This window comes from Vulpes lagopus, chromosome 3, assembly GCF_018345385.1.
Source record: "Vulpes lagopus strain Blue_001 chromosome 3, ASM1834538v1, whole genome shotgun sequence".
Classification (NCBI taxonomy): domain Eukaryota; kingdom Metazoa; phylum Chordata; class Mammalia; order Carnivora; family Canidae; genus Vulpes; species Vulpes lagopus.
In genome coordinates this window covers 5237274-5256689 of record NC_054826.1, presented here as the reverse complement: position 1 = coordinate 5256689, position 19416 = coordinate 5237274, and the positions used below count along the sequence as shown (strand labels likewise).

Below are 19416 nucleotides of genomic sequence, written 5' to 3'. Positions count from 1 at the left end.
TGCGAGATGATTACCACCACAGCGTCAGCCATCACCTCCATCTCATCACATAATTCCCCGAGCTACTCCCCTAGCAGCTTTCAAGTCTATCATATAGTCATGTGCACTATAATCATCGTGCTGTACAGTGGATGCCCAGAAGGTATCCACCTCATAACCGGAAGTGTCTACCTTTGACCATCCCCCATTGCCCCCACTCCACAGTTCCTGGTAACCACCATTTTACTCTTTTTCACTGAGTTCATCTGTTTTAGAGTCTATGTATGGATAATATCTTAGAATATTTCTTACCTCTCTCTTATTTCACTTAGCATAATGCCCCCAAGATTCATCCATGAGGTGCCAAATGGTTGGGTCTCCTTCACTCTCCTGACGAATGAACATTCTCTGTCTGTGTGTGCGTGTGTGCACACCATATCTTCTTTATCCAATCAACTCTTGATGAACATTTAGCTTGTTTCTGTATCTTGTTTTTTTTTATGAATAATGCTACAATGACCATGAAGATGCAGATACCTCTTTGAGATCCCGTTTTCATTCCCCTTGGGTATATACCCAAAAATGAGATCATTGGAAACTATGACATTTCTGTTTTTAATTTTTTTGAGGAACCTTGGCGCAGTTTTCCATGGTGGCTGCACTAATTTACATCCCCACCAACCGTGCACAAGGGTTCCCTTTCCTCTGCATCTGCCAACACTTGTTATCTCTTGTCTTTTGGCTGACAGCCATTCCAACAGGTGTGAGGTGATAATCCTTTGATTGTCATTTCTCTGATGATGATTGACGACATTGAGTACCTTTTCCTGTCCTTGTTGACCTTTTGTATAACTCTTTTTCGAGAAAATATCTGTTCATTTCTTCTGCCCATTTTTAAATCAAGTTGTTCATTTTCTTGTTTTGTTTTGTTGCTGTTGTTGTTGTTACTGAGTTGTATGAGTTCTTTTCTATTTTGGATATTAACCCTTTATCAGATACATGATTTGTGAATATTTTCTCTCATTCCATGGATTGTCTTTTTCATCTTCCTGATTGTTTCTTTTGCTGTGCAGAAGCCTTTTAGTTGCGTACGCTGGTTGATTTTCAAGATGCTTCCCAGAGAGTTCATTTGTCTTTGAAATCCCTATGTTATGTCTTCTTTTCCTCTCTGTGGTCTTATTTTACCTGTCCTTCCCATAGGGATGTCCTGCAGCCTCATGGACTCTCTGGTATGCTTTGGAGGGACCACCCCTACTCCTACAAAGGACTTGCCTGTTTCCCTCCCTGGGTCACTCCATCTGGTGTTCTTTTCAGGTCTGTCTCCTCCACTTCTCTGATACTGCAACTCGAAAGCCTTTCCCCAGAGATGACTTTTCTGACACCACTATCAAAGGCACTTGATTTCATTTCCCCTATCACACGAATCACCATCTGAAATCAGCTTCATTGTGTATTTCCTTATGGTCTCCTTGACCCTCACCTGAACACATGCCCATTGCAGGTACATTTCGCCAAAGAACCTTGCACAGAGACTGTATCGATTATTATCCACACTGAAGCAGAGGACACCCAGTTGGGTAATTTGAAATTAGTTTCACAAAAAGACTGTTTTTTTAAAGTGCAAACAGACTGGAGGGAAACCATGTGGAATGTGGTTGAATCTGGAGAATGCATAACAGGTGGCTGTGCTGAGGACATTAGGAGTGAGGACACGGTAGGGGCCTGGAGACCCGTGCGGTGCGGGGCATAGCCAGAGACCATGTGGGTGTGTGGCTCTCCATCCAAAGAAAAACCAACCTCATTGTCTTCTGCCATTCTATCCCTTGCCAATTGGGCCCATCCCAACTGAAAAGCCAGAGAGCAGAGAGAAGTCTAGAGAAGTGTATGAGGTGGATCTAGTGTATGAAGTGTAGAAAAGGGTGTACAGTGGCAGATGGAGGAGTGTTCACCATTATACCATGGAATTTAATGACACTGCCTGAATGAAACACGTATTTTAGTGCAAATGCTGAGTCCATGTCTGAGTCCTGAATTCCAATCCTCAATTCCAAAAAAAAAAAAAAAAGAAAAGAAAGAAAAACCATATACTAGATTAGCATGTGTAATATTTTATGATTTTTCTTACAAAATATTGCATTATTTTCATCTCAAAATGTTATCAGTGTTAAACCCATTTTTGCAAATTAAGCTGAGATCCCTCAAGACTAAGGGGCTTGCATCCAACATGAGGGTCACTGCAGAGAGAGAATGTGTCCCCTGGCACAGCGGTGTCCTTTGATATATTACATGTATAACTTTCTTGTAATTCCATTCATATTGGCAGAAATAAAATCCCACTATTTCTTCTCTTACTTGTATTTACTCTAATATCTCAATGACGTATGCTCAGAAGTTCGTCAGGTACAAGACATTCAAATCATACCAGGATTCAGTGTACACTTGCCTACCCACTTGTTTTTTTTTTCTATTAAATAAGGTTTGGTTCAGAATTAAAGCTAATTAATTCAATCTTGTGGTATTACTACTATGAAGTATTCGTACCGTCCCTGCAAAATTCAATTTGCAAGACTCAGCTATTCATGCAAGGCTATTGCTATGTTTTGATATACAAATACTAAGAAATAGGGATGAAGGCATGAACCTAAACCTCAGACAGGAAATAACAGAATGTGGCACTTCCTTTTTCGGGTTCTGTTCTACTCTAGAAGCACTTGAGCTCCATCCTTGGTAACGTTGCTCCTCCCTCAAGACCCTGTAATCCATTTTCGCTTGTTTGGCTTCAGAGATTCGGCAGTTGGTAAACTGGGTGGTCCATAAGAGGAGGAACTACTTGGAAAAGAGACTGTTCTTCACCAGGCTGTTACAATAGGCCACAATGTTTTAAGATTGTCTTCTCACATTTGAATTTTGTAATTTGCCTGATTTCCCAGGCTCCACTCTGAAAAAGATTCTACAAATGCCATATTTTATTTCTCTGAGGTAGTGGCTCTTGAGTGGAAATGGTGGTGGAGGAGAGGAAGCATATCATGGTTATCAGTGCTTTTATTTGGAACTACATATGCAGTCCTTTCCTCTCTCTAAATTCGAACAGATGTCTTCCATTCCAGGGACATGACACTAAGGGAGGGCTAAAAGCACCAGATAGGTCACCTCTCTGGTTGGAACAGGGCAGGGCAGTGATGTCTTGATGATAATTGTAACGACTTACCAGAAAAACAAAAACAAAACAACCCTAGTCTTAAATAAGTGTGATGATGCCCATGTCCTCTCTTTTTCATAGCATTTTAATGTACATGCATACGATATATAATATAAAGTATAAAATTTAAATTTATGCATTTTCATATTAGAAATGAACCGAGTAAAGTAAAATTATATATTAAAGTATAAATATACATGTATATAATTTCTATATTGGAAATGAACTGGGGAAAGATAAATCTAGTCAACAACAGGACACTAGAGCATGCATGTAAATTAAACCCAGATGTTTATCTAGAAAATTTAATCATTCTCAGGCAGGCAGAATTCATGTAACTTAAGGCATGTGGGACCAGGGCACTGAAGTGGCAGAGATGAAAAATCTTAACTAAGAGACTTGGGGGTGAAACATTAAGGATCCGAGCTGAAGAGAGGAAAAACAGATGGAAATAATAGAGTGTCGGGACCAATGCATGGGTAAACAGCAGTAGCAAAAAAGTAGAGCTCGTCTCTTTTGCAACCATTTCCTGCTGAGAGTCAGAAGAAATCTCAGATTAGAGTTAATTCTTAATTAGCAACAGGACAGCATTTGGTAAGTCAATAGTGGAAGGAGGAGAAAAAAATGCGAGTAGATATTCAGTTGGGGTTTTGGATGCTACGCTTCGTGTCGTTGACCAGTATGTATATTTGTTATTCATATATGCTACGTTACTTAAGAAACCACACTATTAAAGATACAGGGGTTTAAGACAAATGCTTTGCAATCTCTCTCTAAAACCATTGGCTATAGGTTGGAATATGGTATAAAATTTATTCATAATTTTACTTGCAACAGATCCAGGAGGTTTTAGTTATTTCACTATGAATAAATATAAATATAAATTAGTTCTATCCTTGGAGACAAGGGCAGAAAATGAGTGGGATATGTCGATATGCATATACACTGCATGATTCATGATTGTGAACTTAATTGTTTATATGTTCATTCATTCATTCAGCCAGTCATTCAACTAGTCAGTTGGTTGACACATTCTTATTGAGTGCCTACTACATGGCAGACGCTGCCCTAGATGCTAGAGTAACTTGGCGACAAGAGAGACAAGGTCCCTGCAGTGGCATTGCTTAATGAGATCTAAGTGAAATTTCTGTGGCTAGAATAATTAAGAAGAATCCCGAGGGATGAAATAAAATACCCGGAGAAGATATTTTGTGTGTTTAAAATGTTAAAGGAGGGCAGCCCGGGTGGTTCAGTGGTTTAGCGCCGCCTTCAGCCCAAGGCGTGATCCTGGAGACCCGGGATTGAGTCCCACCTCGGGCTCCCTGCATGGAGCCTGCTTCTCCCTCTGCCTGTGTCTCTGCTCCCCCTCCCCATGTGTCTCTCATGAAAAAATAAATAAAATCTTACAAAAATAAATAAAATGTTAAAGGAATAAATGTATTTTAGAAAATGAAGATTAGAATGGAGAAGAAAATAGCATTCTTTATATGAACCTCACATTCAGTGCAACCACCTAGTTTTTGAATATATATTTAATTGATCTTGTTTAACAATTTCATTTCCTCTTACAGATAGAATCATTCCTTTTAAACCATGTCTGACCTGGTTGACTTAATGAATGGCCACCTTCTAGAGCTGATCCATTGTTTTTGACCATATTCCACTATGCAGCACAGCATTTCATTATACAGCTGTTCCCATAACATGTTTAATTATATCTAACTATTGGACCTTTTGAATGTTTCACTTTTAAAAAGGTACAAATTTTGTTATTATGTCTTTGCTAGTGAATCCAGATAGACGGATAGACGCATTTTCTTGTTGCAGACTATCTGATCTCAGAAAACGGAATGTTTGTAATATTTATTTTATTTATTTATTTTTTCCCTCAAGGTGTGATTAGAACAGCTTTGCCAAACATGGACAGAGAAGTCAAAGAACAATACCAAGTCCTCATCCAAGCCAAGGATATGGGCGGACAACTAGGAGGGTTAGCCGGAACGACAGTAGTCAACATCACCCTCACCGATGTCAATGACAATCCACCTCGATTCCCCAAAAGTAGGTGCTTTCCTGTTGAGTTTAAGTTAGCATGGCCTAAAAAAATAAAATAAAAATGATAATAAAAATAATAATAATAATAATTCTCACATTTCATTGAATGTTATAGAAATCATAATAATTTTCCAGACACTTTTGGTCTTTAGGCAGCAGAAGCCAATAGACAAAAATTAAATGACTTAAGAGTTTCATTTTCCATTAGAATCATGCTCAGCATGACTTTAATATAAAATAATACAAGTCAGTAATTTAACAGAGTCTTATGTTATTGATGCTTATTAAAGTCTTCTCAATAGGTTAGAATTTTGCTCTAATTTCTTATTTGAGAAAGTAATATAAATATGAACGTTCCATTGTGATTTAAGACTCATATTTATGACACATATGCCATCATATTATTTGCTCTATCATGCTATTGGCTTAAGAATTCTCTGTCTTTTCTTTAACTACTGTACGTGCTGAATCATTTCCATACATTTCCATGTAAGCATCAGATGATATTATAGTGATGCTATTTACATTATTTTAGTCTTATTTTATTTTAGTTTTGCAATAGGTGAAAATTGTTACAGTTCCTATGATAATAGAATGGTTCACACCTGTATTTTCTCTGTAACTCTGTGCTTCTTACTGAAAATGAATACTTCTCACTTGTGTTACATCTAGTTTTCTTTCGCAGTATTACTTGTAACACCAATCAGTACCGGTTTCAATTTCTGGTACATTTCCAAGGACTAGTTCAGTGTTCCTGGGACTTAGAATACAGAAACTGAAAGTCTCTATCACTGGTTACACAAGGAACTTGACTGAAGCTCTACATACTCATTTGGGTGAACAGTTTAGGGAACAAAAACAAAATGATTTTCCTCTTCTGATCTCAGTAGGAGAGTTTGAGTTCGTTTGCTAGAGTACAGAACACTGAGAATATGTAACCAAACGGATATTTTATTCCTTTAGCTGTATGGATTTTTATCTTTCATTACTTTATCAATTTCTCTCAAAATCATCAACATGCATTTTCTTAGTGGGGATATTTTAGTTAATGATCAGAAAGTGTAATGGCCAAATGTTATGAGTAGCAATTAGAAGTCATCATACTTTAGCAAATGAGATATATGTGACAAATGGCTCATATAAATATGCTATAATTAATAATGCAGAGAGAGTCTTATGGCAACACTTTTCCTTACTTTGCTATTAAGGGAAACAGATCAAATATAAATATTAAAAGAGAAGAAAGAAATCGTGTATTTGATTCTCTAACATTTGACATTGATGAAGAATATGTTCCCAACTCAAAAAACATTATTTTTATTTCCTTATTTATTTATTTACTTATTTATTTATTTATTTATTTATTTATTTTACTTCTTAGTTGTGACAAGCTATAATAGCTAAGTGAGGGGAATAGTTTGGGAGACTATTCTACTTTTATATAAAAGATATCATGTGGGTCCTGTTTTGCATTTTGTGGATGTAAATTATGTTCATCTGGAGTATAGAAAATAGAGCTATTCCTACGTAGCATCAGTATTCGTATTCGCAAGGATGATAATGAGGCTCTTCAGTGGAAGGATACAATTGCCATTGGTATGGGTGAAGAGTGGATTATAAAAATTGGACAGAGATCCAGACAAACAATCTAGGGTACAGGGAAATGAAAATATCTCCATGAGGAAGAGGCTAAATTATACTTAGGAGGCCAAGGTGGTGTGCTCAGGTACGGTTGAGACAAGAGGATCACTAGATCTTACCCAGTGAAAAGAGAATCTGGATAAGGCAATAGGCTTATTTGGGATTGCTTCAAGGTCAAACACATAGGTGTGAGGGCAACTAAATGAGAACCACTGGGGAGGAATGTGAGGGATGAGTGCACTGGAACTTTTGGAAAATGTACATGCTCTGTCAGCAACTTTATTGTTATCTTATTCCCTATTCACCAGGACACTCTGTTCTATATTTTCTGCATTTTACTGTTAAGAGAACTGAGGCCTTGGAGAGGTTAAGTAACTAGCTTGAAATCAGCAATGTGAAGTAGCAGATTTCTTTTTTTCTTTTTTTTGCTCTGAAGTTCAAATTCCTTCCAGTTTAACATAACATTAAAATGAAGAGTTATTCTTTTCTTTTACCTGCCACTCTAAAACCATACATTTTAGAATACCTGCAAAAAGGTCACATGGCATCTGTTGAATTGTCACCATTCCTAAACAGAGAAATGAGAGGGCAAGGGAAATATACTGAGCAGCTCACCATGATCAAATTATTTTTCCTTGTATTACATGCGTTTTTTGAACTATAGTCTGAAAGTATAACAGGTGTGAGAGATTTTTGAATCATTAGAAAGGAGAGGTTTTTCACATCTTTGCATGAATAAGAAATTAATCCCCTTGAAATTCCGCATGCCATTGTGTCAAGCCCTTTTTACTGTATTGTCATCTTGAATTACATCCTTCAGAGAAAAAGACAGAATGCATTTATACACAGAAAAGCCATTTCTTTAGAAGTCAATGCTCTTTTTGCAAGAATATTTCTTATGTGAAGCAATTAAGCTGCAAACGTGACCTAACATTACTGCCCGAAACAATGGTCTTTTCAATGTAAAATACATGTATATGGGTATAGAATATGTATAGACTATGTGTATTGTATACATAAGTAAGTGAATTCACACGACTAGCTCTATTTGTTCATGCCTGTTAAGCAATTATTCTGAAAACAAAGCAAAACAAAACAAAAATAGAAAACTTCCTTCGGAAGAATTTCATGAGCTACAATTTCTCATTGCTTAAAAACACACAAGACAATTTCTTAAAATTTACTAATCATTCTTTTTTATGGCTTCAGGTGTGTACATATGTATATGGGACACTGTTAAATACTCATTTCCATCCATTTCCTTCTCTAAATCTGTTCAGAGATAAAAAAGAGGACTGCATGGCACGTGCATTCATACCATGCATGTGTAAGCAGTTAACTGTTTTCTTGTTGCAAATGAGATGCTTCCTGAGACACTAGAACTTCCTACCACTCTGATATGATGATGGTGACAATGATCCTGACTAGTAAATTACTATGTGTCATATACTCCACCAAGTGATTTGCACGTGTATTCCCATCTTAGTTTTATAATGGCTGTATAGTATCTTCTCAATTTTAGAAATAAAGTAGCAAGGTGCATTATTAAGAAAAGTTAATGATATGAGTTAAGTTTTTAAAAGTGAAAAACTTGTCCAGGATTATGCAGCCACGAGGGAGAGTCAAGACTTAATCTTACGTAGTGCCTTCAGGTCTCTCTTTGTCAATCTCCCTCTTGACAGGCAGTCTGCTTTTGGTGCCTGTGTTTAGCCTAAAATCTCCTAGAGATAACCCAGAAAATTGTCCACAAACAAATAGGAAAATAGAAATAGTACCTGACATGTTAAAGGAACTGAACCTGCCGTCATAGAAAGGTGAAATAGTTTCTCTGTAAAATCCTTCCATACAATGATGAAACGACCATCTACCAGCACTACGGATACCAGCAGAGGTTGTCCATCTATTAAAATAATCTAATGAAAAATGCTGATGGTTTCCATTACTTGAATTTTAAATGACAAAACCATCCAACAAGCTGATCTAAATAATACATTATGAGATCAAATCAATTAAGTGATGTGGTTAATTCACATTAAGCAAAATATTCATGCTTCTCCCACTTGGTCTCTTTCTTCTGTATAATAATTTTGTAGTGAAAAATGAGGACAACTGAAGTGAAAGAAAGCACTCTATAGACAACATTGGATGAAAAGAGATTCTTCATTTATAGGAAATGTACAGAACTGTAGTAAGAGAGTAAGAGAACTGTCTGCAAGGCAAATACGTTCAAACATAGAAAATAGGACATTAATACTTTCTCTGAGAACATTTCTTAGATATTTTAAAGAATATTTTTAAAGTGATTCTGATTTAATAAAATATCTACCAAGCATGTTTATGTTGACTGTTGGTAGCTCTCAGGATTTTGATTCAGTTAAAAAGTCAGTAATATATTATTTGCACAATTATTACCAAATAAAACATACTTGTCTCCAAATCATACAGTTTGTTATTTTAATGAGTAAGACATCTGTAGATATTAGACTTTACGGCAGGAAAAGTTGTTATTGTCATGAAAGTAACATAAAAAGAACGTAAATAAGATTAAAACATTAAATGCATCAGTCGAAATACCTACTGCATAATAAATAATGTATGATCTTTTTTACACAAACTATCAGACAGCTACAGATTTATGCATAAAAATACATGTATGCGTCTATATATTATTTTTTCTAATATAAATTCAGGATATAGAAAAACTACAGAATGCCCAGGTTTAATTATTGAATCATTAAAAATATAAATGCCAGTAACTATATGTTTATTTAGTGTGAGATATTGATGTGTTTAATTAAAATATATATTTCATTTTTTTCATCCTGTAATTACTTTTTTGGCATCCAGGTTAAGATTGGATCTTTTTATTATTATTATTTTGAAATGTATGATATGGAGTTGCTCATTTTTAAAGCAATATTTATTACAATATATAATTCATAAAAATTTTCATCAGAACCAACATGAACCCAATTATAACCAGATGAGGACACAAAGTCTACTTCTCTTTACCATTTAGTATTCTTAATTGGAAAACTGTAAGTTTTTAGACAGAAATTTTCTGGGTAGAAAAAATGTAATAAATCTTTTTGACTAAAGAAAAAACAGCTAATTGAATTTTGACAGTTAACTTAGATCCAGTCTTAGAAAATATACCCTCCCATGCTTCCCAGTGTTCAAGGGGATTGTCATGGAGATGACTGAGATAAACCAGTACCATGATTTAAGTTTATTTGTATGAATTATATGCAACCTGAGAGTATACATGTAAACACTATGAGAGTTCACGACTTTGTATGTATTTTGTACATGTTAAGTTTTTATAAAGCTATATTAATTATATATAATATAAATTATATAATATAAATTATATATGTATGTATGTATATTAATATGCATGTTATATTAATATGTATTATTATATGCATGTATATATGTATATATGTGTATGTGTATGTGTGTGTGTGTGTGTGTGTGTGTGTAGTCTCAGAATCCATCATGGAGGAAATATGTCCCGGCCTCTGAGTGCAGAAAAGGCATTCTCTGCTGCCCAGCATGTGTCTGAACATGGACACACGGTCAGGATCACTTCAGTCTTTGTCATTCTCTAGTTGTTAACTGGCAGGACGTGAATCGTATAGAACCCTCACATCCCTCATTCCTTGGGGACTCCAGCTACTGGCCTGCAGGTCAAGTACAAATAACTGATAACACCCAGCAAGTTCCTAAATCATGTCTCTGAGGGTGAGGCAAAGGCCAGATTTCTGCTTTTAGCACTATCTCTAATCTGTTATCTTAGGGGCAGGAATGGAAAAGAGAAAATGCTGACAAGTACTCTGAAAAAAAAAAAAAAAACAGAAGAAGCATGACTAAAATAATGGGTCTTAAGTGAAATCTACCACTTGGGTGAGGAGAACGTCTTCAGGCCTTATTCAAAGGTTTGAGATTGGGAGGGTGGGGTGGGTCATTTTGGTCTCCAAGATTAATGCTATAGTAATATATTATTTAGCATAGAGGTTTTGACTATAAATACGAGTTGAGGCTTCTTTGAAAACAAGTGAAGATTTGTATGGATTTTTTTTTTTTTTTTGTATGGATTTTTTTTTAAGATTTTATTTATTTGAGGGAATCTGGGTGGCTCAGTGGTTTAGCATCTGCCTTCAGCTCAGGGCGTGACCCCTGGTTCCTGGGATCGAGTCCCCCATCAAGATCCCCGTGGGGAGCCTGCTTCTCCCTCTGCCTGTGTCTCTGCCTCTCTCTTTCTGTGTCTCTCATGAGTAAATAAATGAAATCTGTAAAAAAAATATTTTATTTATTTGAGAGAGACAGAAAGAGAGAGTATGAACAGGAGGGGCAGAGGGAGAGGGAGAAGCAAACTCACTATTGAGTAGGGATTCCAACACAGGGCTTGAACCCAAGACCCTGAGATTACAGCCTAAGCCAAAGGCAGACATTTAACCAACTGAGTCACACAGGTGTCCCAACAGGTGAAGGTTTTAAGTAGTAACCCAAGAAAGCGATAATATATTAATGAGTCAACATAAATTCATGTGTGCTTATGTTTCTCAAATTTGCTGATGGTACTGATTTAGTATCAACTTTAGAACCTGCTTTAATTCTCACAATTGAATTTTTACTAGTATTTATGTAACTTCAAATAGATAACACTTCTAGCATTCTCTGACAAACATTTTACCTGGTCTTGGGCTCTCAGGGGCTTATTTCCCAGAGGTCTCTAGGATGGGGAGAAAATGCAATTTTCAGAAGTAATATTTTGTATATTATTCCTTTTTACCAGGATTATGTAGATGCTATATATATATATATATGTACATGACCTTTTAGGGCAGTACCTCCCACAGTATAAAGATTGAAAAATAGACAAAGAGTCCTTTGATATTGTGGCATCCATAATACGTGACAATTATATAAATGACCCATATTCACAATTTATGTATGTTGTAGTGTTTTATACACGTTCCTATGTGTGTGTGTGTGTATGTGTAACTCCTCACTTGCGGGGAGAAATGTTTAAAACAACCTGAAAAACAAAATTGTAACTTTAGAGTTAGGAAATATTGCACAAAGAGCCTACTTAAATACCTGGGTCTCATAAAGAGTGTAGGCATAAGCGATAGAAACAGTCATCACATTTGATGACTCTATTTCTATTTTTGAGAAGCAAGCCAAGACATAATAAAACTAGCTTTTTTACTAAGTGAAGTAAACACTTCTACTTTAATTCCCAAATGGGTCATTCGTCTGCTCTGATAAAAAGGAGCAAGAGATAACTACTATTCCCTGAGGATAAGGCATGCAAATGATGACCTGAGTGGTTTTCACCACAGTGCTCCCAACAGTTCTCAAATCACATTCGCCTGAAGAATCCCGTGGGCTCCTCTGCCCCAGTGATGGAAGCTCTGTTTCAAGTGACACAGCTTGGACCCAGACATCTGGGTCTCCGATAAGTCACCTGGTCAATTCTGATATAGGTAATCTGCAAAGCCTAATTTGAAAATCGCTGGTTTACTTACTGTGATGAACCAGCAAGTGCTGAGAAGACATTTCGTTATTCATTAAATAGAGCTAATGAGTTGATTGCGTCATATTGCATGAGAGCCGTTTTTGTCCATGCAAAGTGCCATGCCTACAGATGTATTCAAGTGAAATCTGAATATTCAAATGTATTTATTTTTTGTCTTTTACAACGAAACGCTCCTAGACTCACACGTCTTGCTTAGAAGTCCCCCAAAGAGCTTACAGATGCCAGGTACGGGTGTTTGAGGCTAACACAGGGCTGGATCCAGTTGGAATGCAAGCTCAGTGAATGCGAGCTCCAGTTTCTCCAATGAGAAGGGGAGAGTGTCACTAGACTCCACATAGGCAGATGCAAGCAAATAAAACACAATTACCACGATTTAAAAATCATTTCTCATTGCTATTATTGTCACATTAATATCACACTCTGTTAATGGGAACATGAATCTTTTTTCAGGTGATGCTGAAAGCTCTTGATGACTTACTTGGTCCCTTTCCCCACGAGACAAAGGGCACCAGATTGCAGACAGGACACTTCTTGGCCCCATTACCTGATTTGCAAAAGAACCAAGCTTATGAGCTACAACATCTATAGGTCTTTAAGAAATCTGACTTTTAGTTTTAAATTTTTCTGTGAATCATATGAAATCAATTTTAAAATTGAAATGATATTAAAGATACTGTGCTTAACCTTACCCATATTATTGGCAAGAGTAACAATATCTAAAGACAATGGTCCCTATGAATGTCTTTTGGTCCCTATAAATATTTAAAATATTTGTTAATATTAATCTGTGCACTTTCCAGCTCACTTGAGTCATTTTTTTTTACAATTAAAATCCCGAAGAGGTGGCTTGAATGTTTTGTGATCATAAAATCCACAATTTAAACCTGAGACTTTACCTATGATGTAATAAAACTCATAGGTTCCTAAATAGGTAACTAAGGTAATGAGAAAGTATTCCCATCTCCACCTTAAGAGAGCTAATGAGAGCTAAATAGAGCTAATGAGTTGATTACTTCATATTGCATGAGAGTAGAAAATGGGAGAAAAATTTCTTTTGTGACAATCTCCCACCAGACAGAAAAAGTAAGTAGATGCCAGCCACAGCATTTATCAGATTTAAATAATAAAAAATCTCTAGGTCTCTGGCTGCAATGCATACATACTTATTCATTAACTCTTCCGATCCGCATGTCCTCAGTTTGCTTTTCTGCATTGTCCTGCTAGAACCACATTATCTGGTTCCAAGGTTTTTTCCAGGTGGTCCAATTGCACTACTTTATACAGAATATGGTAATGATTTCAGTGAGGACCGCAGCGAACACTTACTGCACATGTACTATATAAAGGCCTCATTAAAGCTGCATATTAGCTTCTTCAATCCCTTGGAATAGGTGTTGTTCATTTATACATATTTAGAAGGGGAAACTGAAAGAAAGAGAGTAAGAGATGGAGCCGAGTACTTTGTAGTTACATGTGTGATGGAGAGGAACGTAACTGGGGAACATGTTAAAGCTGTGACTTTTAAATATGTACATTTATGAAAAATATAGATGACAGCTTCCTACCCCAGAACCATTAGGTAAGAGTGGAAGCCGTGAATGTGAACATGGGGCATTTAATCTACTTCCCTACTAATCAAACTGAGAAGATATTCTCTCCAAGACCATGAAGATTTCTGTTTATCCAATTTGTAGAAGACAGAGAGCCTAGGCTTTGGGGAAGGTACTGATGGAAAGCTCAGCTCTACCAATAACTCACTGGGGCTTGAGTAAGCTAAATAACCTCTCACTGTCTCGTGTTTTTTACAACACCAAATTAAGATAATAAATAGGGGGATCATATATCCTGGTTTGCCTGAGACAGTTCCAGTTTTCACTTGAGGTCCCAAATTAATTACAAATAGTGATTCCTTTTACTCTCAAAAGAGGCTCTGTTTGGCTAGTAAATTAAACAGACATCTTAATAATAATATACGGCGCTTCTGGGAGGATTAAGTAAAATAATACAACTGAAGTTTCCAACAGTAATAGTGTTTTTTTTTTTTTCTCCTCTCCTCCCTCCCTTTTCTTTCTTCTTTCTTTTAAGCTTCTCTCCATTTCTCTGTGGCATCTAGCTCTCCAACTAGAATATATCGCAGGCCCTTTTTATATCATTTCTTTGTGTTTTTGCTTTCCCTTTATCAGAATTTCCAGTCAATGGAAATAGACTGGAATCAATTTCCAAACACAGATTGAAGAGAGAAGTAGCTCAAGAAAGAGCTCATGTCTACATTTGTAGTTGAATTTATCACCAGAAAAAAAAATCTTAAGACTGATTGTATACCTTTTATACACATGAAAAAATCAATTTCAAAATTTCTACCTCCATAGAAATATTTAGGAAGTGGATTATAAAATAATCTTATCCAAATTAAAACAAAATTAAGTTAAAAAATTCTACCACCAAAATAGTATTCTCTTTACCCAGGGATATTGGCAATGCCTATTTTTATTTAAATACAATATTCTTATTTTATTCACGTTAGCCTGGTTAAAACACAGTCGTGGGATTAGGCTAATTGATGAAGTCTCTAGTTGCTTAATACTTAACAAATTACCACAACTCTCCTTTATGGACAAGTAAAAAATTCTTTTTCATGTGAGGTCTTAGGCTTATGTTATTAAAATATTTGGAGGACTGTAGGCTGCCTTAATAGGCTAGGTTGATTCTTATCTAGACTAATATCCACTGGCTTGTTTGTAAATTATTTTACAGTAAAGATTCATGATGCATGTGCATTATAATGATAATGTTATTTTAAAACTTTTTGCCCAGAATAAAGTGTATATGCTTTGATTGTTAATATCATTGCCACAGCTTTTTTTAAAAAGCTTGTTTGTTTTTTTACATTGTATGAAAATCACAATAATAGCCAAAATAAAAATTCTAGCAACTTTTATATAATCATAGACATACACACACACACATATATGTATATATGTACTTGGTCTTGATTTTTTAAGAGATAAAAATTGAATGAGGTATCTACTTTTATTTAAGCGAACAATGCATTCTATTAAGACAAATATTATAATGTATAAATAAAACTATAGGGATCCCCTGGGTGGCGCAGCAGTTTGGCGCCTGCCTTTGGCCCAGGGCGTGATCCTGGAGACCCGGGATTGAATCCCACATCGGGCTCCCAGTACATGGAGCCTGCTTCTCCCTCTGCCTATGTCTCTGCCTCTCTCTCTCTCTCTCTCTCTCTCTCTCTGTGACTATCATAAATAAATAAAGATTTTAAAAAAAGAATTAAAAAAATAAAAACTTCGATTTAAAAAAATTAAATAAATAAATGAATAAATAAATAAATAAATAAATAAATAAAAAAAACTATAGTGAAATGACTAGGAATAGGATAAATAGGTCTAACTGGAATTATTGGGAAAAATATTTATGAAGAATGTAGCATTTGAGAAGAAATGTAGCCTAAGGATTTAACAGCTTAGAGGGAGAGGAGTCTGAAACTGCACAACCCTGAAATGCAAACATGCATTTATATATGTAGATGCATGCTTTTCAGTCAAGGGGCAATAGCATATATCAGCATGTTAGAAAAATAACTTTGATAACCTGGTGAAGACTGATGTAGAGAATAGATGTGGAGCAAACCCAGGGAAGTTGTCTGGAAGAGATGAATAGAGTCAGAACTGAGAGAGGTTTCAGTAGCAGGAAAGGAAAAGACTCTGTGCCCTATTGGATTCAGAGGACCAATAAGATAAAGAGCATGTGAAGACATGCTCTAAGTAGGAAAGTGGTCTCTCTGTTAACATGCTGAAACTGAGTGGAGATGAGCAGGAAATGGATGAAATACAGGGGCACTGAAAGTGAAGTCAGAGTCGAAGAAACATTTCTAAGAGATGTAAACATAAAAGTAATTAATGAGGTCGGAGGCATGGATTAAATTAGTAAGATTCAAGAAAAAATGACTATCTAAATTTTGAATATAAGAAAATTCAAGAATAAGAAGGAATAAGGGTATAAGGAGAAACTTAAACACAACCACCTCAAACCTTTAATACAAAGATTTCCGACAGTGGTGATAATCTTTAACTGTCCAGGTGAAACATCCAAAAATCAACATATATTTCACAGGGTTTAAATTTCTCTGTTTCATGTTTGCTTTATTATTGGTCTTAGTTATCATTGATATAGGGAGGAAATTGAACTTCTTTACTATTTCTTACTGAGAGTTAAACAGACTATAAGCAATAACCATGGACAACATACATTTTGTATATAAGAAATCTAGTTTGTTAACGGATATCAAACACAATACGTTATAGCGTTCAGTGAATAACATTCCATTGATTGCTACTTTTATTGGAGTCTATATGCAAAAAGGGCTATATCTTTTTTTTATCTGTATAAAAAAGATTTAAAAATTTAATGTCGTCTCTCAAGCAGCTCTGTGTAAAATGGGGAGATTAAGTTAATGGACAATTATACTTCTTGAAATAAAGTAAATGATGGACTTATGCACACAATCACACATAAATGTATAAGATGGGCATCCAGATCATTACTGAGGAGATCCGAGAGGATTTTGAAGGAAATAATATCCACATTGATTTCTGAAACCTGTAATAAGAGTTAGTCAGTGGGAGAGCAAATGTGTACCAACATATTTAGATGATGCAAAAACATAATGTATTATTTAAGGGATTATATGCCTAGAATTGTGAAAAAATGGAAGTGTAAAGACAAGAACATTTTTCAGCAAAAATGGCTTTAAGCTACCCTTGAAGGAATGAGGAATAGAGTTTACATTCAGTAAGGAGTAGCAGGCCAGTAAGACAATTTAGGAATAAATGCAGAGAAAAAAATGAAAGCATAGGAAATATCCAAAGACTAAAATAAAGGCAATGACAGGAAATTTAAACAGTTGTCTACATGTATGATGCATAAATACATGAAGAATATTCAGAGATAATATTTGCAGGTTAATGAATTGGATGTTATTGAAAAAAATTGCTTTTGGCCGAAAGACCCAAAATGTTATATAGGAAGAAACTGATCAAATTTCACTTCCCCAGGGACACCTGGGTGACTCAGTGGTTGAGCATCTATCTTGGGCTTAGGTCGTGCCCCCAGGGTCCTGGGATGGAGTCCCACAGGGGGCTCCCTGCAGAGAGCCTTCTTCTCCCTCTACCTGTGTCTCTGCCTCTCCCTCTGTGTCTCTCATGAATAAAATCTTAAAAAATCTTTTTTCACTTTTCCAGACGATCTTCATAATGTTTCAAAAATGCATCAGTAAGAAATCAAACATTTGGGTAAATAAATATTCCCAGTTGAATTTAACCTCCAAACATTTTCAGGAGCTTAGTTTATGAGGCGTCAAATTTATTTATAATTGGTAACAAAAATTCCAGTGTTGTCCATTTTTGTGAAAGTAGTGGCCAGTATCACTGAGAATATGTGTGCCGTATTCTGTTAGATGGATCAGAAATTACATACACGGAGACAAAAGAAAGGCTTACATATTTAATGGAGGTTTTAAGGGAATATTAAATGTACTCTGTAAAATGAGTGAACAATGGAAAATTACTGATGCACTTGAAATGTTGTGAACACTTGCCAGGATCTCCATCATGTTTAGCATTATGTAATAGGGATAGCGGTTATATAGATCACATATATTAAAAATACATATTTTTGAGGATCAGAAACACTTTTGATTCTGGCAATCATTGAGTAATACAAGTGGATAATGTTTCATAGTTCATTTAGAATGAGTTTGGTTGGGATTTCCAGTGCAATCTCTTGAAAAAACATCATGTTATAAAAAGCAATTAGTATTGCAGGGAAATATAGATATGTGCTTATTGGATCTATAAATTAGCAGAACTATAGTATTAAACATAATAATTGTACTTGGAAAATTTTGTACTTGAAAGCTGGAAGCTATGTAGTAAGGAAGGTATTATTGAAAGAACAGAAAGAGATGTAATAAACGCCCCTTCCTTTCTTGGGTGCAGAAACCAGTAATTTTAATTTTAGAGACACATCCCCATCTGAGAACCATTTAACATCTACTGTTCTTTTCTCTACGTCTTCATTGATTTGACTCTCTAAGCATTGAAAAAAGAAACTTTCCCCAAGTCTATCCAAACCCAATTGACTCTTAATTGGGATTTGCATTCATCAGTGTAGCTGAAATTAAGAACAGTTTGAATTACTTGCATTTTAAAGGAACTTATTCCTTGGGGCACCTGGGTAGCTCAGTCAGTTAAGAGTGTGCCTACAGCTCAGAACATGATCCCAGGGTCATGGGATCCAGCGAGCCCCTCATAGGGGTTCTGAGACTCAGCCCCATATCAGGTGCCCTGCTTTTCCCTCTCCCTGTATCCCCCCTGATATTTGTGCTCCCTTTCTTTTTCTGTCAAATAAATAAATAAATAAATAAATAAATAAATAATCTTTTTTTTTGAGATTTTTTTTTTTGAGATTTTTAAAGCTTATATGTTAACCCAATTTTGTCTCTATTTTCATGACATTCAGATAGTGAAAACAGGTGAGATGGGCAGACCAAATGAAGGATTTTCGATCAGAAGTGCCACTTGATTGGTTCATCTCACTGCCTATGAGTGACTGGTTGTATGTACCCCAATTTCTTTATTTGTAGGCTAGCAGAGTGGTGTGGAGCTGATGGCACTGACCTTTAGAGTCAGTCGTGCACATCTCCCAAGTCTGTTCAGTGATGTCACATTGGCCTGACATCAGGCATTTTGGGAGTTCTTTCACCCCAGAAACTAGAAACACTAAATATCTGGGCTTGCTTATGCCTCTTCTCCCTCCCTACTCTGATCTGGTTGTTAAACATTTACTGGAACGTTACTGACTGGGAATCATAATAGTATCTGTCTCATACTCTTAATGTGAAGATAAAATTAGTTAATAATGGGAAAGTGGTTAAAAAAAATACCTGGGGATAGAAATCACCATACAAATAATTGCT

The 19416-nt window shown here is 35.8% G+C and overlaps 1 protein-coding gene across 1 annotated transcript in view; it reads left to right on the top strand.

Moving 5' to 3' along the window:
* CDH12 (cadherin 12) overlaps window positions 1-19416 on the top strand; it is a 505536-nt gene that overhangs the window by 424345 nt on the left and 61775 nt on the right. Inside the window, 1 exon segment of the mRNA XM_041747195.1 lies at window positions 5072-5239. Within this exon segment, the coding sequence (XP_041603129.1) occupies window positions 5072-5239 (168 nt within the window).